This window comes from Haliotis cracherodii, unplaced genomic scaffold (genome assembly GCF_022045235.1).
Source record: "Haliotis cracherodii isolate W230 unplaced genomic scaffold, xgHalCrac1.p SCAF_1, whole genome shotgun sequence".
NCBI classification, from domain to species: Eukaryota; Metazoa; Mollusca; class Gastropoda; order Lepetellida; family Haliotidae; genus Haliotis; species Haliotis cracherodii.
Window position 1 is genome coordinate 44,765,469 of NW_027266264.1, and position 26,442 is coordinate 44,791,910.

At 39.6% G+C, this 26,442-nt stretch overlaps 1 protein-coding gene across 1 annotated transcript in view; it reads right to left on the bottom strand.

Moving 5' to 3' along the window:
* Positions 1-5,479: 5,479 nt before the first annotated feature.
* LOC139478216 (pre-mRNA-splicing factor 38B-like) overlaps positions 5,480-26,442 on the bottom strand; it is a 106,725-nt gene continuing 85,762 nt past the window's right edge. The window contains exons 9-10 of the mRNA XM_071260607.1: positions 12,506-12,758; positions 5,480-10,130 (exon numbers count right to left, since the gene is read on the bottom strand). Coding sequence (XP_071116708.1) covers positions 10,021-10,130; positions 12,506-12,758 — 363 coding nt within the window. The 3' untranslated portion in view covers positions 5,480-10,020. The remainder of the gene's footprint in view (positions 10,131-12,505; positions 12,759-26,442) is intronic.

A 26,442-nucleotide genomic window follows, 5' to 3' on the forward strand; every position in this document is an offset into this window, starting at 1 on the left:
AGACAAGATCTATTGGATTCGCATAAAGAAGACTGTAGAGGTGTTGGACAGACCGCTATCAGGATCGATATGCCTAAAGAGGGAAAAAATATATTAAAATTTGAACATTATTGTAATCAAATGCAAGTACCGTACGTAATTTACGCCGACTTCGAAGCGCTTATCAAGCCCATAGAAAATACCAACCAAAGCAATCAAGGTAGTAGTTTTACGTACAAAACTCAAGAACATATTCCTTGTGGGTTTGGATATATAGTTGTAAGGTATGATGGGAAAACAAACACTCCAGTGATTTACAGAGGTCCGGATGCAGCGGGAAAGTTCCTAGAATATTTACAAAATGAAGAGAGCATAATCAGGGAAAGAAACCCATGCATATGACGATAGATGATTGGAGGGCCCACAAGAAGTCAACGAGTTGTCACGTTTGTAATAAACTCCTGGATGGGGATTCCGTAAGAGATCATTGTCACGTCACGGGTAATTATCGGGGAGCCGCTCATAACGAGTGTAACTTGAAACTAAAAATGAATTCTCAAACAATACCCATCCCCGTTGTCTTTCACAACCTTAGGGGATACGATTCACATCTCATTATGCAAGCTATCTCAAAGACCGATGGCGGTTTAACGTGCATTCCTAACAATATGGAAAAATACATATCGTTCTCGTTGACTAAACCTATACATTATAGGGACAAGGATGGGAAATCTAGAATAAAGCGAAGTAATGGGCTTAGATTCATAGACACCGTACAGTTTCTGTTATCTTCCCTGGACAATTTAGCTAATGCGAACAATCCCGATGACTTCGCGATAACAAATCAATATACCGATAAGATAACTCATCATTTGTTGCTGAGAAAAGGTGTATATCCTTACGAATATATGGATGATTGGTCTAGATTCGAAGAAACTGAATTACCACCGCTCGAATCATTCTATAGTAACTTAACAGAATCAAGAATAACAGATGCCGATTATGAACACGCTCTGACGGTCTGGGATAAATTATGTTGTAAGGATTTAGGTGATTATCACGATCTGTACTTGAAAACAGATGTACTGTTACTCGCCCATATATTCGAGATATTTAGAAAGACATGTTTAAAACAATACGGCTTGGACCCGGCATGGTACTATTCCAGTCCCGGACTATCGTGGGATGCATTGTTGAAGAAGACCGGCGTAGAACTAAAACTACTCACAGATTACGATATGCACTTGTTTATTGAGAAAGGATTAAGAGGGGGTATATCGATGGCAGCGAAAAGGTATTCTAAGGCTAATAATAAATTAGTGGAAGGATACGATCCGAGTAAACCCGACACGCATATATTATATCTCGACGCTAACAATTTGTACGGATGGGCTATGAGTCAACCTTTACCCACGGGTGGTTTTGAGTGGGTCGATGATATTGATATCCATAATAATGATGAGAATAAAGGGTACATACTTGAAGTTGACCTAGAATATCCAAGTTCGTTACATAAAGACCATAACAGTTATCCGCTAGCTCCCGAAAGATTAATGGTTAATAAAGACTGGATGTCGGAATATCAACACTCCTTGATGGGTAATAGTAGGTTAGCTAACGTAGAAAAACTCGTACCAAATTTGATGGATAAGACAAAATATATAGTTCACTACAGAAATCTCCAGTTGTATCTATCGTTAGGTATGAAACTAAAGAAAATACACAGAGTTCTAAAGTTGGATCAAAGCCCTTGGATGGAGCCCTATATAAGGCTGAACACAGATTTAAGAAAGATAGCTACCAGCAATTTTGAAAAGAATCTGCATAAGCTCATGAATAACTCGGTATTTGGTAAAACTATAGAGAATCTAAGGAAGCGTTTTGATGTTAAATTAGTCAGATCTAATGAGGAAGAAAGACTCAGGAAACTTATAGCCAGCCCAGCTTTTAACAGAAGCAAGATATTCGATAATGACTTAGCCGCGTTGCATATGCAGAAGAGTAATATAAAATTCAACAGACCGGTGTACGTCGGTATGAGTATTCTCTACTTGTAATAAAAGTCATACATTAAGTGTTTTGACAACGAACTTAAGAAGCAATACGGCGATAGATGAGAGGTGTTATATACCGACACAGATTCTTTGTTGATGGAAATACAAACCGAGGATGTGTATAAAGATATGGCAGAAAAAATAGATATGTACGACACGAGCGATTACCCTAAAGATAATCCAGTGCACAGCGTTGTAAATAAAAAGGTGTTAGGTAAGATGAAGGATGAATGTGCTGGGACTCCTATAGCGGAGTATGTGGGATTAAGACCTAAGATGTATTCTATAAAAAAGTCCGATAATGGAGAGATAAGGAAAGCCAAGGGTGTTAAGAAGTATGTTGTAAAAAAGCATATCAAACACAAACAGTATAAAGAAGCATTATTCAACGGTAGAACGTTCAAACACGAGATGAACTCTTTAAGAAGTTACGATCATAGGATATATGGATTAAGAATGAACAAGACATCATTATCCCCCTTAGATACAAAGAGATGGATTGATAAGGATGGTGTAACTACCTATGCTTATGGTTATGGTGGTAATACCGTACCGTCGGGAACTATGAACAACTCTTCTCGTACAAATGCCCTACCCGGTCCATCTTGAAGATAATAAAGAATAGGCTCTCCTTCTTTTGTAACCAATCGACTAATGTTATACGTCTTAAGGGACCATATGGGATCGGTTGCGCGACGTAGGCCTCCCTCGAGTTCACCGGGCTGGTATAAATATCTTACCCTTACTCTATCCGGGAAGTTTTCGTTCTTTGCCTCTCCTCGGTGCTGAAGATTCGGAAGTCACGGATTTCATTTTAATCGCATCGGATGGTTTCTTCCCTATTAATCTCGTCACTTCATTATTCAGCGCTGATACAACGGCTGATAATCATGTCACCCATTCGGTTGATCTCAATCGCTCAGATTTCATTTCGATCCCATACTGATAGCCAAACAAACGTTCCGCTAATGTCCTGTTAAATCTTTCGACGATAGCTTGACTGCGGTGGGCCTCTCTTTCACCACGGACGATTTTGACATCGTGCTTTGTTAACAGTTTAGTTATCGATCCCATAAACTCGCGACCGGGATCTACTTGAAATAGCTTAGGCCATTTTAGCGGTCCACGTTTATATATGCGGCTCAGTGCATTAGCTACTTCTGTTGAATCTTTCGAGGTTAATGGCTCAGCCTCTTTGTATCGACTAGCCACATCCACTACTGTTAAAGCGTATTTATACATTTTGCGTTTTACCTTATCGTGGGGAAGAAACAAGAGGTCAGCCTGATGAACTTCTTACGTCGTAAAAATATCAAACTTTTTCCTCGGTATATAACGCGGTGCCGGTAATTATATTTGACACAACGCTTGTTTCTTTAACCAATCCTTGGCCACATCTTTAGATACCTTAGCCGGCGTGGCTAATTTTTTTATTGCTCCTATACCTTTCCAATATCCTCGTGGGCTATAGTAAATTTTATTCATTATTAATTAATATTGATGTTTCGTTTAATACAACTCATGACAACTCGTTGAATCGCATCATCATTTTGGCATAAAAAATGCCACCTATAGTAGCAGTATAGGTATATGAATCCGGCTCCAGTGGAAGTGAGCCAGAACTATCATTACTTATAAAAATTTATATCATTGGCTCCAGGCGGTGGTGAGCTAGAGCCAATTTAACTGAATCTCATGACTATCGTTGAATCGCATAGTCATTTACACATAAAAAATGCTACCTGTAGTAGCAGTATAGGTATATGAATCCGGCTCCAGTGGAAGTGAGCCAGAACCATCATTACCTATACTACTGATGCCTGTGAAACAATTCACTAATTTGTATTGTGTTCTATTATTGCACTCCGTCAGTTATTTTCCTGAATTTTGAAAAAATTTCCCTGTTTCTATATCTTTGCACATTCACTGCATTGAATAAATTCTGCTTGAACATGTGCATTGCAATTGTTTTTATGTTATTGTTTATCTTCAAACCAGCTAAAAATATTATGATTTGGCATACAAGAAACAGGTTTGGTATGAGAATATAATATGATTACTTTGTTTCATTTAAGTATTCAAGGGATCAGCAAAATGTTACGTAGGTGAAGTGAGGTTAAATGGGGTTTTCATTTGCATTCAAGATTATTGCACTTACATAGAGATGCATGTGCGTGTCTTTTGGCAGTTTAACATGAATACCCCACTCATACACAGTATACTGACTCCTAGCAAACCAGTTCTTGTTTTAGTCCCTCAATGCCAAGCACCAGGCAGGGTAGCAACAAGTACCATCTTTTAGCATCTTTCAGTATGACACTGCCAGGGATTGAACCCAAACCTTCTGCTCTCCTGGCAGACGCTCTACCACTAGATCACGGAGGCAAATACAGATTGCAGGCACCTGTCAGTGATGAAGAAAAGCTACACAAGCAGCTAAACCACATCTTCCCTAACCTATATCAAAGGCTAATTTTCACCCCTGTCATTTCAACTTTTCTTGGCTTTGTCGCGGCGCCACCCTGTGACAGACAAGAGTTTGCCACTAACGTCGCTATATCCCCCGCCCCTGTTGCAGAATTTATGACATAATTAAATCTAAACAAACCCTAACCTTTTTTAACCAAGGTGGAACTTCTAAATAGCAAAAGGCACCAGTTCAGCATGTACCTGACAGCCCTGCAAAGTTTGATGAAACAAGAGTCATCAGAAAGATGACATATTCCCCCCGGCAGCTGTCTGTAAAGTAACCACTAGTAAATGTGCAATTCTGTATATAATGTGTCAACAGTTGAATGTTCTTGAATGATTTTCGAATTCTGGCCATAAAAATTGTAAAAAATAAAAATTCATAAAAAAAAAACATCAAAAGGGACCACTTCAGTATGCCAAGTTTCGATCAAATACACTAAATGGTTTTCGAATTCTGCCCCGGAAACCAACCCCATCCCCAATTGAGTCTATGTCCAACTTCATTCCATAAAAATTTAAAAAATAAAAATTAGAAAAATCCCAAAATATCAAAAGGCACCACTTCAGGATGTGCCTGATAGCTTTGCCAAGTTTTGATCAAATACATTGAATGGTTTTCGAATTCTGCCCCGGAAAAGGAAATGATTACGTACGTACAGACGGACGGACAGACAGACTGGCTGATCACTATATCCCCCAGCATTATATGCCGGGGGGATAAAAATGGTCATTAGAGTGCAATATTTTTCAAAATCTAATGAAATTTGGTAAGTATGAAGTTACTGGTAGGTTTCAACACATAATAATGCCTTTTTACACAATATTTTAAGTATTAACCCTAGTATGACCTTGGACCCTATTTCTTAATTTTCTCAAAATGCTATTTATCCCACAGCTCATCTCCTTAGAAACAAGACAAACAGGTTATGTTCACTTGAGTTTCTGTTATTTGAGCTAAAAATAACATGTCACATAGAAAGGAGGTCATAGGCATCAATCACATATATCCTAAAATTGTGGTATGGAAGTATGGAAGTATTCAACTTATATTACCACTAAACAGCTGCACAAAAAAATCACAGTAGTGAACATGGCAAACATGCTTAAGGAAAGACCTTTACTGTGATCTGGACATTAAATGTACCTTAATGATGACATGTACCAAGTTTAAATGACCTACAGTAAATGCTTCTTCATTTAGGTTGAAAATAAAGACTTTTTAGCCAATGACCTTGAGGATGACCTTGACCCCTAACATGACATGTCAGTGTGCCAAAACTATATCCCCGACATATCAAAGCATTACATGGTTTCAACAAGAGTCATCTGAAGAAGACAAATCCTCCTGGTCCCCACAAATTCAAAAGAGCAAAATCATCTGACCATTACAGCAAGCCCTGCAAGAGGGATCTGTCCAGCTTGATGAGAGTATGCCTATATAATCTGCCTGTCCATATACAATAGGAGTTACTGGAATTCTGAACTTTGTACTTGTATGTCAGGACATTTTTGCAGAGATATGAGTTAGTGGATGTCACACAACTGGTATGTGTCTAATGCTGTACTCTTTTGCATTACCAACTGTTGTTATCAATTGTTACTGAAGCTCACCTTTCACATTAAGCTAGTGAATTCTTATATATTGCAGCTTAAAAATATATATAGATATACATGTTTACCGGTACATTAAACATTTCCCTTGTGTTACTTTGGTTACCTTCACTGGTGAATAGCTATCCAGACACTCTTGTGGTCTGACCAGAGTCAAAGTCAAACTTGTTGCTGTGGAAACGGGAAAAAAAGGCACCAGTCAACATCCTGGTCTTTCTCATGGTTTCATGAAAGAATATGTATTAGTTTTTGAGAAATGGTCTGGACAAAAAGGTATTACGGACAGACAGTCAGGCTGATTACTTTATCACCCTGTATTACATTCCTGGGAGATAAAAAATACTCCTCTTGAACAAAATGGGCTGTTGGAATTGGTTGGAACAAGCATACAAAGTTACATTGGTTATTGGTCTTGTGGTTTCTGAGCATGGTTACAAACCATGCCGGTCAAACAGGCCTTGACATAAGATCATTTTCACTTTCAGTCAGGAGAGCTAAAAACTGGGATATGTGAAGGTCAACGATCGTAGCTGGATCAAAAAATCGAACTATTATAAAAGATTTATAACAGGTTATTCCACATACTACATTGTAGCTGCACATAAAATTGAAAATCAATGTAAAAATGTCCGGGTAATGTGCAAAAGTGTGATTTTCAGTGTGGTTTCCATGTTGAAGATTGGACCCGAATTCCTTGAGCACATTTTAGATAATGGCGGGGAAGTTTAAGCCAAGAACATATTGAAAATGTAAAAGTTTATGATAGATGGAAGGACGAGACACAACATACATGCAGCAGTCTTTGTTGCTGTGATTTTAGTTTAGATGCGTTGGTATTGCAGAGAACAGTAAAGACCCTTTTATGTTTTGCTATTAATTTTATTATCATCTAAACTAGTTACATGAGAAAACAGGCACACCTTCCCCACTCTTCCCTGAATGCCGCATAACTTTCCCAACAGAAACATGCATCATGACAACTAAACTCGACAATTTTATGTATATTCATCTTTGATCCCCAATGCTGTCAAAAGCTGTATAACGTAGTCTTGTGCCTTTAGCTACCCTGACATGAGTGTTTCTGGATCAGTTCATCACTTCTGGGAAAGTACATGTCTAATGCAAAACAACTCTAAAACAGAAACAGTTGTATGCCTCTAGATATGTTAATAAATTCTTATATAATCTTCCGGTTTAATTACCTTGACTCACAATTACAGCTAATGTTATGATTTCTTACTTCTACGTGTAAAAACATGAGTATAAGCTCTTACAACATGTCATTCAAGCACACCGGATGGTCCACTTCACAAAGAAGCAGAAATACCTTAAAAATGACCATTCAAGAGGCCTTGACTTTCAATCAAGGTTGCTGAAAACTGTAGACAAATGACCTTCAATATCAGTTGCTAGCATTTCAAGAACATTCGCAAGGGCTATCCAACATAAATACCAAATATGAAGTAAATGGGTGTAATTCAGTATAACAATGGCAATATGGCATATGCAACTAATTGAAAATAGGTGTTTGACTTGTATTGCATTTAAATAATATAACAATTACATGCATACAAAGAAAACATTTATGAATGACCTTCACCTTATGCATAGGTCAATCTTTTGTGATCTTGAGGAAGAAATGTAACAGGTTTCATTGACCTACAGTAAATCCTTCTTGAATTTGGCTGTGTTTAAACTTTTTTTCTGGACTAGACTTAGAGGATGACCTGGACCTTTGACTGATATACACTCTTCAAAAAAAGAAAAGCAATACAGATATTTTTGGCCATAAAAGCAAAATTAGCGGACCAAGAGGTGCAAAATGAAGAGTTTAACTGTGTTTTACTGTCAGTGACAAATTTCTCCGCATCAAAATGATCACAACAAGGACATGTAAACCATTAGTCGGGAAACATGTATGATTCGGAAAAATGCACCCAGTGCATTAACAAAAGGGCCATGGAACTGCATGCACTATGAACTGTATTAAAGTGCAGGGTTTTTGATTGCCTGGCATCTGCAACAATTGAACAAAATAACATGCCAAGACTAACAGAAGTGCAAAGAAACAACATCATAGGCTGCAGGGAAATCCCGATCAGCTGTAGCCAGGGTTTTCAATGTACATGTAGCACCTAGCACAATCACAAGGCTATGAGATTGGTTTCAACAGCATGGGTCAACATGTGATCGGCCAAGGTCAGGACGACCAAGAGTAACCACCCACATCCAACAACGCCACCCATGTGAAAGGACGACCACAGCCACCTCAACCACATCCCAAATACCCGCAATGCGTAGAATCTCTGACCAGGACGTACGAAACCATTTTAGAGCAGCAGGTCTATGAGCAAGATGTCCTGTTCGACGCGTCATACTGAATCCACAACATTGTCAACAACGACTGCATTTGTGTCGTTAACACAGGGTATGGCCTCAACTGCAATGCAGAGATATCTGGTTCAGCGACGAATCAAGATTTCTCCCTCGTCGAGGGAATGGAAGAGCACGGGCCTACAGTCGGGGAGATCATTACGCCGGAAACTGTGTACAAGAAGTGGACAGGTTTGGTGGGGGTAGCGTTATGATGTGGGCGGCTATCTCTCATCATGACAGGACAGGTTTGGTCCATATCTAGGGCAATCTTACAGCTCAAAGATACATCAACGAAATTCTTCCACTACACATCCTCCTACCTGCATTCAATGGCAATGGTGTATTCCAGCAGGACAACACTCAGCCGCATACAGCACGGATCACAAGAGCTTGTCCACGCAACAACAACATTGATGTTCTGCCCTGCCCTCCTGATCCCCGGATTCGAACCCGATAGAGCACATGTGAGTTGAATTGGATAGACGACTACGCCGATGTGAACAACAACCCCAGACGTTGCAGCAGTTGGCTTTTGTGTTGCAGGCCTAGTGTGCTACCATTCCCCAGGATGTGATTCGCATACTCGTCTCTTCTATGGGCAGGTGATGTCAGGCCACTATCGATTCCAACAGGGAACATACACGGGGGGACATTATTGATGGTAGCTGACCTTCACCTTGGACTTTTCCTATGTACCAATAACTGAGATGACTACAATCACCAAGTGTTCTCTCCACAACATTTTGGCTCAATACCTTGTATGGTCCCTCGTATTAACGTCTTTTCCTACCTCACACAAATCTGGCTTTGCGTTTCTATTTTTGAAGAGTATATATTCAAATTACATAAGAACTATGAGCATAAGACTTTAAAAATATCTATAGAAAATGGCAAACATATTTTACGAATGACCTTCACTGTGACAAACCCTTATAAGTAGGTTGCTCTTGACTTTTTACGATCTCAGCCCAGCCTTAATGAAGACAAAGTAAGTTTAATTAACCTACAGGAAATCTTCCTGGAGTAAACACAATGGCCTTGAAGATGACCTTGACCCTTGAAATATATTTCTGGGTTATAATGGAGACATACATGACATGATATTCCCCTAAGACATCCAAGCACTGGCGCTGCAAAATATGTAAAAACAGCTGCCTGATATTCAGTTTGGTATGTGGATTTCCATTAATGCTCCATCGCTTTGTGCTCATCCAATCAGCAGAAACTTGCTACCCTATTGAGAAAGTCAAAACAAAATGGTTCTAAATGGCACAAAAACAGTTTTAAAAAGAGGTTGGTTTGGCTGTTGGGATCATTGTTGGCAAACATGTTGTTTTTCAATGGAAAGTGTTATACAAACAGGTACATTACATTCCCAATTATGTACCTCTGTCATAAAACTTGACCTTGGAAAAATCAAAATCTAAGACCATATGACTGATGAAATAAAATTCATTGATTGTTGCTTCTTGGTGAATGCTAGGATCCATCTTCAAGCACAATGGATCTTGAGACTGAAAGCAGTTTGTCATGTGGTACTAGTTGGTCTGTTGTCTTCCTCCTCTAATTTATCATACATATCATGTTTCCATTCTCCGTGGTCACTTGAGCCCCTTTTGTCGAATCTATGGTCAAGACCTGAAACCAATAAATAGACATGATAAACAATAATAGAAAATAACACTATAGTTTTTTGTTCAGTTGTTTATTCAGTGTCTGAGTAGATGGCAAATAGCACATGCCAAATACAATATTCCTGATTTGGCATTTTTCTCCATGTTTTTGGTAAAATTTAATGATAGGTAGGTGATTAACAATTGTTTTAAATATATATATTCGGCGGGGAAATGTATTTGCTATTGAAAAATATAAAATGACTACAGATATACAATGAGGTATCGAGTAATGGTAATGGATGGACATAAACCAGGATCTGATTTCACACACGCAGACTGTTTAGAATACACTGACACAATGTAGCCTTGACTCCTGTGTGTAGCCCACTTCTAGACATGAGTAACACAGTCAACAGCTTAGGAAACCAATCAACATACAGATAAGTATTTATAGACTGTCATGGGAAAATATTATCACTTATACTGTAGTACAGATGGATCTAAAGCCAGCTTGAGATTCAGATAGTACCAAATTTCTTGTGTATAGTGCACACATATTTTCCTAGGTGCAGACAATAACTTTTGACATTTTTCCCAAAGCAAAGTCATTACCACTAGCATGTGAACAAATGTGTACTGACGTAAGCAAGTTATTAATGTAATTACACTATCTGGTCCTAAAATGTTGTCATTTTGTATCTGGCTTATGTTTGTAATCTATTTCATTAATTTCATTCAAAATTTATTCGAAATTGTTTAAATTAATTTTAGCAAATTTGTGTGTGAACTGGTCGGTAAATCTCACCTCAGTTACTAACAGCAACCATGATGAAATTACCACTATTGATGCCTTGAAGTAAACCTTAGTTGTTAGAGAATGGATACATATATCATGAATGCCATACTTTGACATAGTAGTTGTTGTTGTTCAACCTATGCATGTTAATATATTGGAAATAGCTGCACTACACACTGATGTAACCATGGAGACAAATAGCAGATTCGTACTATTGAAAACCTTCAATTACAGGATGTTTTTGGAAAATTGATCCAAGAGGCTGAGGAATATGAATTTTACTAGTCCTGTTGAACTGAACCAAAACTTTGACTCCTGTTACTGCCTTGTTATTGACTATTCACAATGCCTCTTGAATAAATGCACATACAAGCACCCAGCTGAAGTGACTGCACTTCAGAAGGACAAATCCATACAAAGCCCAAGCAATTCCTGCACTGTTTTAATGATATGCAGAAACTTCAAAGAACATTAGTGAGTGAGTTGGGTCTAACGTCGCTTTTAACAAACCCACGAGCACGGGTATGGTGCTGACAAACCTAGAAACATAATCGGGGCGAACCGCGATTCGAACCCACAATCATAGGTTTCTGGCATGCCAAGGGATGCAACTGTGCACAGCGAATTGCGGCACCTTAGACGACTGGGCCACCCATGCCCCCCAAAGGACATTAAACCATCAATCAACAATTCAAACACATAATATTTATTTATATTTAAAACACTGCAGTAATACTTTTACCCTGTGTTTTGCCTGCATATTCATTTGTGCCCTTTGTGGGTCACAGTGACTGCCACTTAAAACACGTCAGGATCTGCACCTTCAATAAGGGTCATTTGGGTGACTGGAACAACATCCATGGATATATTTAACCTATTATCACAGCTGACCTTTTTAATTGTCTAGAATGTATGATCATCCTTTAAACATTTTCAAACAGTATATTTACTGAACACTGAGGAGAAGATATTGATGCCAAGACAGTATTCTTCATTAAAACGCGCTGCTGCAGCTGACAATGTGAATTCATCCATTAGTTATATTCAGACATCAACCTGCAAGCACACATGAATTTGCTTTTCATTTCTGATTTATCCAACCATATGCTCCTATGGCAATTGTCGCTTATCTCAGAGTCCCCCAATTTTGAGAATGGAATCATAGTGCATTGTATTCACTTATCATGCACAATTTCCGAATAAACAGTGTCTTGAGAACGAACAGGTTCCATGATATTTATCATAATAAAAATGCGATTTGCTCTGACAGACTCATGGCTCTGTAACCTCATGTGACAATTTAGCATGTCATTGGTTGATAGAATAAAATTATTCTTAAATTATATTTTCTTGAAATTTTTAATTTTTTTTATCACAGATCTCTTGACACAATCTTTGTAAGGAAAATGAAACCAACCTGATCAATGAACATTGCAACAGCACCTTGTTAACAGATATGTTACACGTCTAGGCTGTTTCCATAGATTTTTCATTTCCAAGGATCTCAACATAAAAAATGCCTCATTACAACTATTTAACAGTTTAATGGGTTTTACATTGTCATTGCATAATTATTTGAACATGATTTTCTATCTACTTACCAGAGCGGGAATCTCTGTCCCTTGTCTTATGCCCCAAGGAGTGAGAATCCTCAACATGACTGTATCCTTGCTTGCCACGGTGTCTCAGTCCAACAGAGAATTGTTTATTTTTACTATACGGAGGCTGATATGAAGTTTGCTGATAAGTACTTCTTTGGAAAAACCCTCTACTTGAGCCTCTGGAACGGACACCAAGATATCGCCCCCTCCCTCTTCCCCGTCGGTAGAATGTATTGTCACCACGATTGTCATGCTGAAACAGATACATCTGTGTGACTAGTGGGCCTGTAAGAGAGTTGTCAGAGTGACTAGTGGGCCTGTAAGAGAGTTGTCAGAGTGACTAGTGGGCCTGTAAGAGAGTTGTCAGAGTGACTAGTGGGCCTGTAAGAGAGTTGTCAGAGTGACTAGTGGGCCTGTAAGAGAGTTGTCAGAGTGACTAGTGGGCTCGTGTGACAGTTATCAGAGTGACTAGTGGGCCTGTGAGAGAGTTTTCAGAGTGACTAGTGGGCATGTAAGAGAGTTGTCAGAGTGACTAGTGGGCCTGTGAGAGAGTTGTCAGAGTGACTAGTGGGCCTGTGAGAGAGTTTTCAGAGTAACTAGTGGGCATGTAAGAGAGTTGTCAGAGTGACTAGTGGGCCTGTAAGAGAGTTGCCAGAGTGACTAGTGGGCCTGTGAGAGAGTTTTCAGAGTAACTAGTGGGCCTGGGAGAGAGGTTTTAGAGTAACTAGTGGGCCTGTAAGAGAGTTGTCAGAGTGACTAGTGGGCTCGTGTGACAGTTATCAGAGTGACTAGTGGGCCTGTAAGAGAGTTGTCAGAGTGACTAGTGGGCCTGTAAGAGAGTTGTCAGAGTGACTAGTGGGCCTGTAAGAGAGTTGTCAGAGTGACTAGTGGGCTCGTGTGACAGTTATCAGAGTGACTAGTGGGCCTGTGAGAGAGTTTTCAGAGTGACTAGTGGGCATGTGAGAGAGTTGTCAGAGTGACTAGTGGGCCTGTGAGAGAGTTGTCAGAGTGACTAGTGGGCCTGTGAGAGAGTTTTCAGAGTGACTAGTGGGCCTGGGAGAGAGTTTTCAGAGTGACTAGTGGGCTTGTGTGACAGTTATCAGAGTGACTAGTGGGCCTGTAAGAGAGTTGTCAGAGAGACTAGTGGGCTCGTGTGACAGTTATCAGAGTGACTAGTGGGCCTGTGAGAGAGTTGTCAGAGTGACTAGTGGGCCTGTGAGAGAGTTGTCAGAGTGACTAGTGGGCCTGTGAGAGAGTTGTCAGAGTGACTAGTGGGCCTGTGAGAGAGTTGTCAGAGTGACTAGTGGGCTCTTGTGACAGTTATCAGAGTGACTAATCGGCCTGTGAGAGAGTTTTTAGAGTAACTAGTGGGCCTGGGAGAGAGTTGTCAGAGTGACTAGTGGGCTCGTGTGACAGTTATCAGAGTGACTAGTGGGCCTGTGAGAGAGTTGTCAGAGTGACTAGTGGGCCTGTGAGAGAGTTGTCAGAGTGACTAGTGGGCTCTTGTGACAGTTATCAGAGTGACTAATCGGCCTGTGAGAGAGGTTTTAGAGTAACTAGTGGGCCTGGGAGAGAGTTGTCAGAGTGACTAGTGGGCTCATGTGACAGTTATCAGAGTGACAAGTGGGCCTGTGAGAGAGTTGTCAGAGTGACTAGTGGGCCTGTGAGAGAGTTGTCAGAGTGACTAGTGGGCCTGTGAGAGAGTTGTCAGAGTGACTAGTGGGCCTGTAAGAGAGTTGTCAGAGTGACTAGTGGGCTCGTGTGACAGTTATCAGAGTGACTAGTGGGCTCATGAAAGGGTTATCAGAGTAAATAGTGGGCCCGTGAGAGAGTTTTCAGAGTGACTAGTGGGCATGTAAGAGAGTTGTCAGCGTGACTAGTTGGCTCATGAGAGAGTTGTCAGAGTGACTAGTGGGCTCGTGTAAGAGTGGTCAGAGTGACTAGTGGGCCTGTAAGAGAGTTGTCAGAGTGACTAGTGGGCTCATGAGAGAGTTGTCTGAGTGACTAGTGGGCCTGTAAGAGAGTTGTCAGAGTGACTAATGAGCATGTAAGAGAGTTGTCAGAGTGACTAGTTGGCTCATGAGAGAGTTGTCTGAGTGACTAGTGGGCTCATGAGAGAGTTGTCAGAGTGACTAGTGGGCCTGTAAGAGAGTTGTCAGAGTGACTAGTGGGCTCATGAGAGAGTTGTCAGAGTGACAAGTGGGCTCATGAGAGAGTTGTCAGAGTGACTAGTGGGCTCATGAGAGAGTTGTCAGAGTGACTAGTGGGCTTATGAAAGAGTTGTCAGAGTGACTAGTGGGCTCATGAGAGAGTTGTCAGAGTGACTCGTGGGCCTGTAAGAGAGTTGTCAGAGTGACTAGTGGGCCTGTAAGGGAGTTGTCAGAGTGACAAGTGGGCTCATGAGAGAGTTGTCAGAGTGACTAGTGGGCTCATGAGAGAGTTGTCAGAGTGACAAGTGGGCTCATGAGAGAGTTGTCAGAGTGACTAGTGGGCTCATGAGAGAGTTGTCAGAGTGACTAGTGGGCTTATGAAAGAGTTGTCAGAGTGACTAGTGGGCTCATGAGAGAGTTGTCAGAGTGACTCGTGGGCCTGTAAGAGAGTTGTCAGAGTGACTAGTGGGCCTGTAAGGGAGTTGTCAGAGTGACAAGTGGGCTCATGAGAGAGTTGTCAGAGTGACTAGTGGGCTCATGAGAGAGTTGTCAGAGTGACAAGTGGGCTCATGAGAGAGTTGTCAGAGTGACTAGTGGGCCTGTAAGAGAGTTGTCAGAGTGACTAGTGGGCCTGTAAGAGAGTTGTCAGAGTGACTAGTGGGCCTGTAAGAGAGTTGTCAGAGTGACTAGTGGGCTCATGAGAGAGTTGTCAGAGTGACAAGTGGGCTCATGAGAGAGTTGTCAGAGTGACTAGTGGGCCTGTAAGAGAGTTGTCAGAGTGACTAGTGGGCCTGTAAGAGAGTTGTTGGAGTGAAACTCAAGGGACTGAAACTTAACCAGATGATGAGGGGTTTGTTGCACACAAAAAAGTAGTCCCATCCACACCATTTCCCGAATCCCCAAAACCTTCCTATGAGAAATATGTATGAGAAACCAGACAGACTTCAGCACATTAGACAACAGCTGACCTCACCAATATCTTTTGACAACGTCATCTAATGTTTTCTAATTCAGAAAAACTTAGTCCTTTGTCTCTGGTATCACACTTGGATGTTTGGCATAAACAACTGCTGGTCCAAAACATTTCACAGACAATATATCTGACATGAATCAGGTACATAGGGCCAAGTCTAAACTGTCCAGGTCTTTTCCCTAGACAGTTTTATAGCCAGCCTTGTCAGCTGAAGGCATGCAGTGCCCGAGGTGGTTTGGGGGCATTATAACACTTTGAGATTACTTATTATTACATATATGTCTTGTGTGTTAAAATTATGTATAAACTGTATTTTATGCCGCATTCAGCAATATTCCAGCTATATGACGACGGTCTGTAAATAATCAAGTCTGGACCACACAATCCAGTGATTAATATCATGAGCATCGTTCCACACAATTAAGATTGATGACATACTTCAACCAAGTCAGCCCGCCTGACCACCCGATCCTGTTAGTTGCCTCTTACAACAAGCAAAGTCACCTTTTACGGCAAACATGGGTTGCTGAACACCTATTCTACCCCAGATCTTCACGGGTCTCTTCCTGCTTGAACTTTTGGCATCTGCTAGCATTTCCTAAAGTGAAATTGACAAACTAATGTTTCAAGGTTTGAGATCGATCAGTGATGACATTTCAGACAAGACATAGAAGACACGTGATCAGATACACGCTTGTCACTCAGCTTTTTTGGAAGTGAAAGAAAAATGAAACAAAACAGTGTAATGCGTGAAGTAAATTGATTTATTTAAATCAAAATAGAATTTCTAATGCATCTTGGGGATGCATGTACAGTGATCCCTCGCTATTGTGCTCTTCGATAAAGCGCTACCTCGGTTACTAGGAGCGGTAACGCATGGCTCCCAAAATTTATGTACACTTTTTATACAGACATGATTGTATTGTTGTTCGTTGTTCATTTGCACATAACGCTTCTCATTGCATAATCAACCGTTTATCGCTGAATGGAGTTCTAATAATCTGTTTGAAAACATCCGCGGCAAGTCCCGGAAATACAATTGTTCTGCTAGTTAACTTTTCACACTATACATCCTTTGATCTTAGAAGCGCATGCATGCATGCAATAAAAGAGAACCACAAGCAAAGTTCATATTCTTAATTAGTGGGCAATCCAATTTGAGGCGACACTGTCAACTCACATGTTGCTGTCACAACACGGCGGTCATTTCTTTTGATTCGATCAAGTAACAGTATCAAACCAATTAATCTTGGCTTGAATGTGTATCTATATTTGTATGAATGCGCACATGTAATAAATTCTAGTGCTGGTCAAAACTCTCGTTTTCCGTATTTTAAGCAACATGACCAATCAGTGCCACTGAAACACTCTGTACTTGCGTAATGAATTGTGTTTGGCTCTTCACTCATAGCGTCTGTTACTACCATTATCGATCGATATTTTCATGTTAGTAGAGTATTTTCACATTGAATGTGACAGTTAAGGCTTGTAAATAATAACAAACGGCGAAAAACATAATGGATATATTTTTTACACTATGAACCGTAAACAACATGTATCATTACAATGTGCGAGACAAGGCGAAGATCGTGAGATTGGCCGAGCGCGCTTCCCCGCCTCCGCCTCGGTTAAACGGCTCATCGTCTATAACGCGCACCAATTAATTGGACCCCATTGGTAGCGTTGTAGCGAGGGACCACTGTAGTTGTTTTTTTGCATCCCAGTATTTTCGTATATGGGATAACGTAAATGCAAACGTTACTGTATTACATCGTTATTGTTGAGATTCAGTAGAAGTTCATTGCATTGTATTTGGACAATGATTAGTAATCAGGAATATAGTACTATTTAATGTAAGCAGTGGTGAGGAAGTTATTTTACTTAGATGCTCAAATTATTTGTAAACTTTCGGAATAGCATTAATGGATGTCAAGAGTTATACAAACATGTGGAATATTCTGTGATGTTCAAGTGACACTGGACTGGTCTGGCACTGTGTGGAAAGTGCTGGAAGCTGGTTACACTATATAAGTGGAGCGGGCACATGCCCGTCAGGTCACATTTCATCTCACTTGTCATCTGACATTTCATCAAATCCATCTTTCGTGTGGAGATCACTTAGAGACTCCCAGCCTGGGCCTACCTCAGAAGCTTGACCACTTTTGAGGATAAGTGAATATCATTATCACTGAAATTTGCTATCAACACTGTTTTGATATTTGACACTGACCACTGCTTTCATATAATAAAGTGCCATTGAAAGTTGTAGGAACATGTACTGCCATTGAGTAGTATAGGTAATGGGGGTTCTGGACCACTTCCACTGGAGCCAGATTCATATACCTATACCAACACTACAGGTGGAATTTTTTATGCCAAAATGATTATGCGATTCAACGATAGTCATAAGATTCAGCTAAATTGGCTCTAGCTCACCAATACTTGGAGCCAATGATATAATTTTTTTATAGGTAATGGGGGTTCTGGACCACTTCCACTGGAGCCGGATTTGTATTTAACGAAATATCAATATTAATTAACCCTTTCGCCCCGACTGCCCGATTTATCGGGCAGCATAAACCGTGTCCCAGAACCCGGCTGCCCGAAAAATCGGGCGAGAACTGTCCAAGCCCCACACCCGGCTGCCCGATAAATCGGGCGGCGCGAGCGTGTTTACAAAATCGCTCTTTCTACTTCCTTTCTCGTGTGTAATCTCGTTCTAAATATGGAAACGAGATCTACACGTGATTGACACGTCATTCTATGGAATTTCCCCGTCTTTTTGGCGCGAAAATCGCGTATGTCACCTGTTTTCGCGACAGGTATTTTTCTCGCTTGAATCGTAAATCAAGCGTAATGGCGGCCAACTACGATTCGGATAGCGATCAGATGATTAACAACGACTCTATCGGGAATAATAATGTGTTTGAATTGAATAATTTAAGCGAAGGGGAGAGGGAATTTCGCGAATATTTTGGTGAAGATTTTGACGGTTTCGACGAGGTGTCCCCCGCGCCAACTTTCAAGAATGGGAGTGGCAGAGGGACCACAACAGTGGAGACATGAGGGATTTTGAAGAGGCGACCGGACTCAAGAATATGTATATATTGACACGTACGGTGAGTGAAGAGTCATGCTATTGATTTTTTCCAACTGTTTTACAATGATTCTGTGTTTGAACAGATTATCAGTGCGACGAATGAGAATGCAGCCTACACGTGAACGAGCGATCACAACAACAACAAAGGTGAGTGGCATGACGTATTTGTTTCTTTTTTTTTAAATTTATTTTTCTGATCGCAATCCGAATTGTAGTTTGCCGGTTTGTCGTATGTCCTTATATTTCGCTCAATTTGAATAAAATTTATTTCTATAATCATGTTTGTTCTCTTGTTTTTTTACATCTTAATTTAAATTTTAGTAACTGTATAAATTATTTATTTATTAATTGATTTAATAAAGTACTGATTTAATTTATTATGCAGTTGTAAATAGCAGTGTATTGTAAATATGTTATCACAACTTTTATATTTGCAGAACTTGAATTTACGATCTTTCTGTCCTTTTACAATCTTTCCCTCTTCAGATCAATCTGTGATATCTTCCCTGTGATGTCATTCTTATAGTAGCTGTGGTTCAATGTTCATGTAATGTGATAAATTACTTTTTAAAAACTTAAATACTTAATTTTTGTTTCAAATCCTGAAAAAGAACAAAATAAATCAAATATTTGTTTTTACCTGTGTTAACGAGTTTACCTGCGTTAACAAGTTTACCTGTGTTAACGAGTTTACCTAAGAGGCTGTAGGTGTATCATAAGTAATATGTGACATCAGTATAGAAAACAAAGTCAGTACCAAGAGTTGTAAACTTGTTTATTTGTTTACAGATGTGCATGAAGAGAATTTACCTGTAACACCTGCGATTACCTGTGCCGTCCAAGATGACAAGACCACTGTGTTATGTTTACCTTGTATCTGTGATTTAGTTTTGTGATTTTTAATACAATTTGAGCCAAAATTCATTGTCTGTTTTCATTTTTTCAGTGTTTTCAAGTTTTATTTCACTTGTAAACACCTGTAATTAGATAATGACAAAGGTTAGAGACAATAACAACAAAGAATATTAAAGTATACTTAATCCTCTTTACAATGGTATATGATCAATGTATATTAAAAGCAAGTTTCTGGTAGAAAAAGTGCATCAAAAATGATGGTGTGATTTTCCAATAATACTGCCAGGGAGGCCAGTGTACAGGCCTTGTCAGTGTCAGGGACTGCAGGGTTTCAAGGGACATAACTCTGGGGCAGCCAGTGATGAAAGAGTTAATAATGAATAAAATTTACTATAGCCCACGAGGATATTGGAAAGGTATAGGAGCAATAAAAAAATTAGCCACGGCGGCTAAGGTATCTAAAGATGTGGCCAAGGATTGGTTAAAGAAACAAGCGTTGTGGCAAATATATTTACTGGCACCGCGTTATATACCGAGGAAGAAGTTTGATATTTTTACAACGAATTAAGTTCATCAGACTGACCTCTTGTTTCTTCCTCACGATAAGGTAAAACGCAAAGCGTATAAATACGCTTTAACAGTAGTGGATGTGGCTAGTCGATACAAAGAGGCTGAGCCATTAACCTCGAAAGATTCAACAGAAGTAGCTAATGCACTGAGCCGCATATATAAACGTGGACCGCTAAAATGGCCTAAGCTATTTCAAATAGATCATGGTCGCGAGTTTATGGGATCGGTAACAAAATTGTTAACAAAGCACGATGTCAAAATCGTCCATGGTGAAAGAGAGGCCCACCGCAGTCAAGCTATCGTCGAAAGATTTAACAGGACATTAGCGGAACGTTTGTTTGGCTATCAGTATGGGATCGAAATGAAATCCGAGCGATTGAGATCAACCGAATGGGTGACACGATTATCAGCGCTGAATAATGAAGTAACAAGATTAATAGGGAAGAAACCATCCGATGCGATTAAAATGAAATCCGTGACTTCCGAATCTTCAGCACCGAGAAGAGGCAAAGAACGAAAACTTCCGGATAGAGTAAGGGTAAGATATTTATACCAGCCCCGTGAACTCGAGGGAGGCCTACGTCGCGCAACCGATCCCATATGGTCCCTTAAGACGTATAACATTAGTCGATTGGTTACGAAAGAAGGAGAGCCTATTCTTTATTATCTTCAAGATGGACCGGGCAGGGCATTTGTACGAGAAGTGTTGTTCATAGTTCCTGACGGTACGGTATTACCACCATAAGCATAGGTAGTTACACCATCATTATCAATCCATCTCTTTGTATCTAAGGGGGATAATGATGTCTTGTTCATTCTTAATCCATATATCCTATGATTGTAACTTCTTAAAGAGTTCATCTCGTGTTTGAACGTTCTACCATTGAAAAATGCTTCTTTATACTGTTTGTGTTTGATATGCTTTTTTACAACATACTTCTTAACACCCTTGGCTTTTCTTATCTCTCCATTATCGGACTTCTTTATAGAATACATCTTAGGTCTTAATCCTACATACTCCGCTATAGGGGTCCCAGCACATTCATCCTTCATCTTACCTAATACCTTTTTATTTACTAGGCTGTGCAGTGGATTATCTTTAGGGTAATCGCTCGTGTCGTACATATCTATTTTTTCTGCCATATCTTTATACACATCCTCGGTTTGTATTTCCATCAACAAAGAATCTGTGTCGGTATATAACACCTCGCATCTATCGCCGTATTGCTTCTTAAGTTCGTTGTAATAAAAGTCATACATTAAGTGTTTTGACAAGTCGAGAATACTCATACCGACGTACACCGGTCTGTTGAATTTTATATTACTCTTCTGCATATGCAACACGGCTAAGTCGTTATCGAATATCTTGCTTCTGTTAAAAGCTGGGCTGGCTATAAGTTTCCTGAGTCTTTCTTCCTCATTAGATCTGACTAATTTAACATCAACACGCTTCCTTAGATTCTCCATAGTTTTACCAAACACAGAGTTATTCATGAGCTTATATAGATTCTTTTCCAAATCGCTGGTAGCTATCTTTCTTAAATCTGTGTTCAGCCTTATATAGGGCTCCATCCAAGGGCTTTGATCCAACTTTAGAACTCTGTGTATTTTCTTTAGTTTCATACCTAACGATAGATATAACTGGAGATTTCTGTAGTGAACTATATATTTTGTCTTATCCATCAAATTTGGTACAAGTTTTTCTACGTTAGCTAACCTAGTATGACCCATCAAGGAGCGTTGATATTCCGACATCCAATCTTTATTAACCATTAATCTTTCGGGAGCTAGCGGATAACTGTTATGGTCTTTATGTAACGAACTTGGATATTCCAAGTCAACTTCTAGTATGTACCCTTTATTCGCATCGATATTATGGATATCAACATCATCGACCCACTCAAAACCACCCGTGGGTAAAGGTTGACTCATTGCCCATCCATACAAATTGTTGGCGTCGAGATATGATATATGCGTGTCATGTTTATTCGGATCGTATCCTTCCACTAATTTATTATTAGCCTTAGAATACCTTTTCGCTGCCATCGATATACCACCTCTTAATCCTTTCTCAATAAACAAGTGCATATCGTAATCTGTGAGTAGTTTTAGTTCTACGCCGGTCTTCTTCAACAATGCATCCCACGATAGTCCGGGACTGGAATAGTACCATGCCGGGTCCAAGCCGTATTGTTTTAAACACGTCTTTCTAAATATTTCGAATATATCGGCGAGTAACAGTACATCGGTTTTTAAGTACAGATCGTGATAATCGCCTAAATTCTTACAACATAATTTATCCCACACCGTCAGAGCGTGTTCATAATCGGCATCTGTTATTTTAGATTCTGTTAAGTTACTATAGAATGATTCGAGGGGTGGTAATTCAGTTTCTTCGAATCTAGACCAATCATCCATATATTCGTAAGGATATACACCTTTTCTCAGCAACAAATGACGAGTTATCTTATCGGTATATTGATTTGTTATCGCGAAGTCATCGGGATTGTTCGCATTAGCTAAATTGTCCAGGGAAGATAACAGAAACTGTACGGAGTCTATGAATCTAAGCCCATTACTTTGCTTTATTCTAGATTTCCCATCCTTGTCCCTATAATGTATAGGTTTAGTCAACGAGAACGATATGTATTTTTCCATATTGTTAGGAATGCACGTTAAACCGCCGTCGGTCTTTGAGATAGCTTGCATAATGAGATGTGAATCGTATCCCCTAAGGTTATGAAACACAACGGGGATGGGTATTGTTTGAGAATTCATTTTTAGTTTCAAGTTACACTCGTTATGAGCGGCTCCCCGATAATTACCCGTGACGTGGCAATGATCTCTTACGGAATCCTCATCCAGGGGTTTATTACAAACGTGACAACTCGTTGACTTCTTATGTGCCCTCCAATCATCCCTCGTCATACGCATGGGTTTCTTACACGATAATTTTTCCCTGATTATTCTCTCTTCATTTTGTAGATATTCTAGGAACTTTCCCGCTGCATCGGGACCTCTGTAAATCACTGGAGTGTTTGTTTTCCCATCATACCTTACAACTATATATCCAAACCCACAAGGAATATGTTCTTGAGTTTTGAACGTGAAACTAACTTGATTATTATCTTGGTTGGTATTTTCTATGGGCTTGATAAGCGCTTCGAAGTCGGTGTAAATTACGTACGGTACTGGCATTTGATTACAATAATGTTCAAATTTTAATATATTTTTTCCCTCTTTAGGCATATCGATCCTGATAGCGGTCTGTCCAACACCTCTACAGTCTTCTTTATGCGAATCTAATAGATCTTGTCTGCTGTACCCATGTAGGCATCTTTCACAGAACTATTTCTTTTCTTTAAGTTTTGTTTGATTGTATAGCACCCTGTTTAAACTCTTTATCCATGTATAATGATATTTACCATCTTTTTCGATCAAAAATGAATTGATTCTGGGAATATGTTCCGGAGCGGAGCTTATCCTGCGTACAACAATTCCTTTAGAATGTCCTAAAACATTTATAGCTAAATTATTTTGCTTTTCCACCTTATCAATTTGTGATATTGGTGTATGTTCTTCTATACCATCGAAGTTGAGTCCATCGTTTTGGGGATAGCTAGAAGGTCTATCCGGATGGTTGTCTACGGGGAACAATGCAGATCTTATCATCATTCTTAAACAGTCATCTGATTTATTTTTTACGTTAATTATGGCTTTTTTCTTCTTATAATACAGGGGTAAATCTATATAAGATCCACCTTTGAAGGGCATATAGTTTGCTATATCTAAATATAAACTATCGATTCTATCCACACCCCAACCCGAACCTCTATTAGTCCAGCGTTCTAAAGTTTCCTGTATCCTCAGAATTGATGTTTCTAATGATAGTATCGGATTCGGTTATAACTTCTTGATTGCTACGGAAATATGGTTCGGTATATTCAACGCTATCGTCTGTGTTACTTTTACTCAATAACATTTTAATCGTCAGCTGGTATTTTATACTATGTAAATCATCTAACTCCTCGTTAATTTTGCTGGATATGATGGGCTTAATATCGTTAACATCCATGTTGGAATTAATATCCATCTTCCAACCTCTTAGATATTTACCAACGCCGGCGGATATGGGTACAAATATTAATTCTTGTTGTTGTTGATTATCATCATCATCATTATTATCTAGTAAAGCGATCAATTCAGCTCTTCTCATTCGAGAATAACCTCTCAGCCCACTGTTTCTCGCTCGAGCTTTGAGTTCTCTAACAGTCTGGGGCTTGTTGTATTCCAAACAGAGTAAGGTAATCAATTCAGCTTTTCTCATTCGAGAATATCCACGTAGACCACGTTGCTTTGCCATAGCTTTTAACTCTCTGACAAAAACCATTGTGGTATATGCAAAATGAGACAAATGTCTAATTGGTTGTTTTCATATATCTAAATACGAATTCTCCCCAAACTTTTCCTCTCATTGATGTAATCTCTCTTCCTAGCATAAATAATCTGGTTCCTGACCCTATCAGCACCGTGTTTCTTACATAAACAATAACGACCTTTGACCCCTATCCCGCATTCAGAACACGTATAGTTTATGTGTCCGCGCCTGATGTAATAATTGTGTATACCGCAGTAAATATCAACACAGCGTCGATTACACAGAGTCGTCTTCCCCATGAGTGTAAATTTGCAATTATTCATGGTTATACATCTATCATATCATTTGTCTAAATGCAAATCACAGCTACACTAGTGAATAGCTGAAAATCAATACAGCAGATAACCCAAAAATCACAAATGCGACCTCGCGGTTCTTTTGTTCCTCTGACGGTGTATAAAACTGACTCATTGTTGGTCTCGGTATTGGGTCGATTTTTTTCCCCAAAAACGAGGTAGTATTCGTGCATGGCATATTCGACATCATTAAACGTTTGAATTCAATGTCCTTCCTTAATCAGTTGTTCATGAATAAAGTCTAATCTCTTAATTCTCTGCTGCGTATATTGTGACTCGGCTGCTTGGAGTTGTTCCATTGCTTCGTTATGTCGTTTACGCTCCTCTTCAACTTCTTTAGCATTTGATTCCCTCATACTGGAAAATAAATAATTACTCCCCGAAAAAGCTAGAGCATTAACAATAGCTCCACCGACCATCATCGCAATTGATGCCATATGTTTAATAATATAAAATATTCAAATGTTTAATTACTTCATTATGTCTTCCGGGATAAGCCCTTGTTTGTTAAGCATATCCTTCGTTGCCATAGCCAATCCAATATCCATAACCATCATACTGATGTCATAACCATTAAAATCTAGCTTGGGAGGTGTGGCTTTAGTAATCATTTTAGCCATACGAGCATAGCCAATGGCCAAGCCGGTGACCACCGCTGAATGATACGTTGCGTTTACCAACATTTTACTGTCTGTAACTGGAGTAGTCATGCTTCTTATAGCATTATATGAGGACTAACCTCTAATTGAACTTGTTGTTGCATCGGGGGTGACGTTTTCTCTTCTCCGGTCTTATAAAAGAACAATACAGCCGCTATACCAGCAACTCCTACTAGTGCCCATGTTTTAATCGGATAAATATTTGAATTATTTATTAATTTCGCTTTCCTCGCGAGTCCTCCCTTCCTCCCAGCTGCTATTTTTGGGGGGTTCTTTGTTACTCTGCGTTGTTTTTGTGTTTGTGGTGCATTCACATGTTGTGTTTGTGGTTCCTCATTCACTAGTTGTTCCGCAATCTGCTGTGGTTCCTCTTTCACAATCTGTTGTGGTGTCATCTGTGTCTGCTGTTATTAAAGCTGTGGTGAGTGGAGCTAAAAACATTCCGAATCTATGATAAAACTCACAGCCCACTGAGCTTATAGCGTGTTCGATGAATGGGTCTTTTCTAGAGATTCGCATAAATACAGGCGATGTTCTGCCGGGATAGGTAGAAACGTACTAGCTACGACTGTGTATAGTTGTAATATAGACGACCCTATCGTTTTAGTCATGGTAGCTCCCAGTCTAGACTCGTAACGCGCGTACAGTTTTTTAATTTCTTCGTTGGTTATGTTATCAATTTTTTCGATGGTACAATTTTCTCCCAAATATTGGGAACATTTTCCACCGGCTACCAAAGCCGCGAGTCTTTCTCTATGTTTATCTAAAGATTTATCTACATCAGGTTCTTTGAGCATTTGTTCGATGAGTTCGTCGCATTCCATAATGTAATACCTAAGGAGATATTTAAGTCTAACATAATGGAATATGACATATCCAATAAATCCCGTAATAAT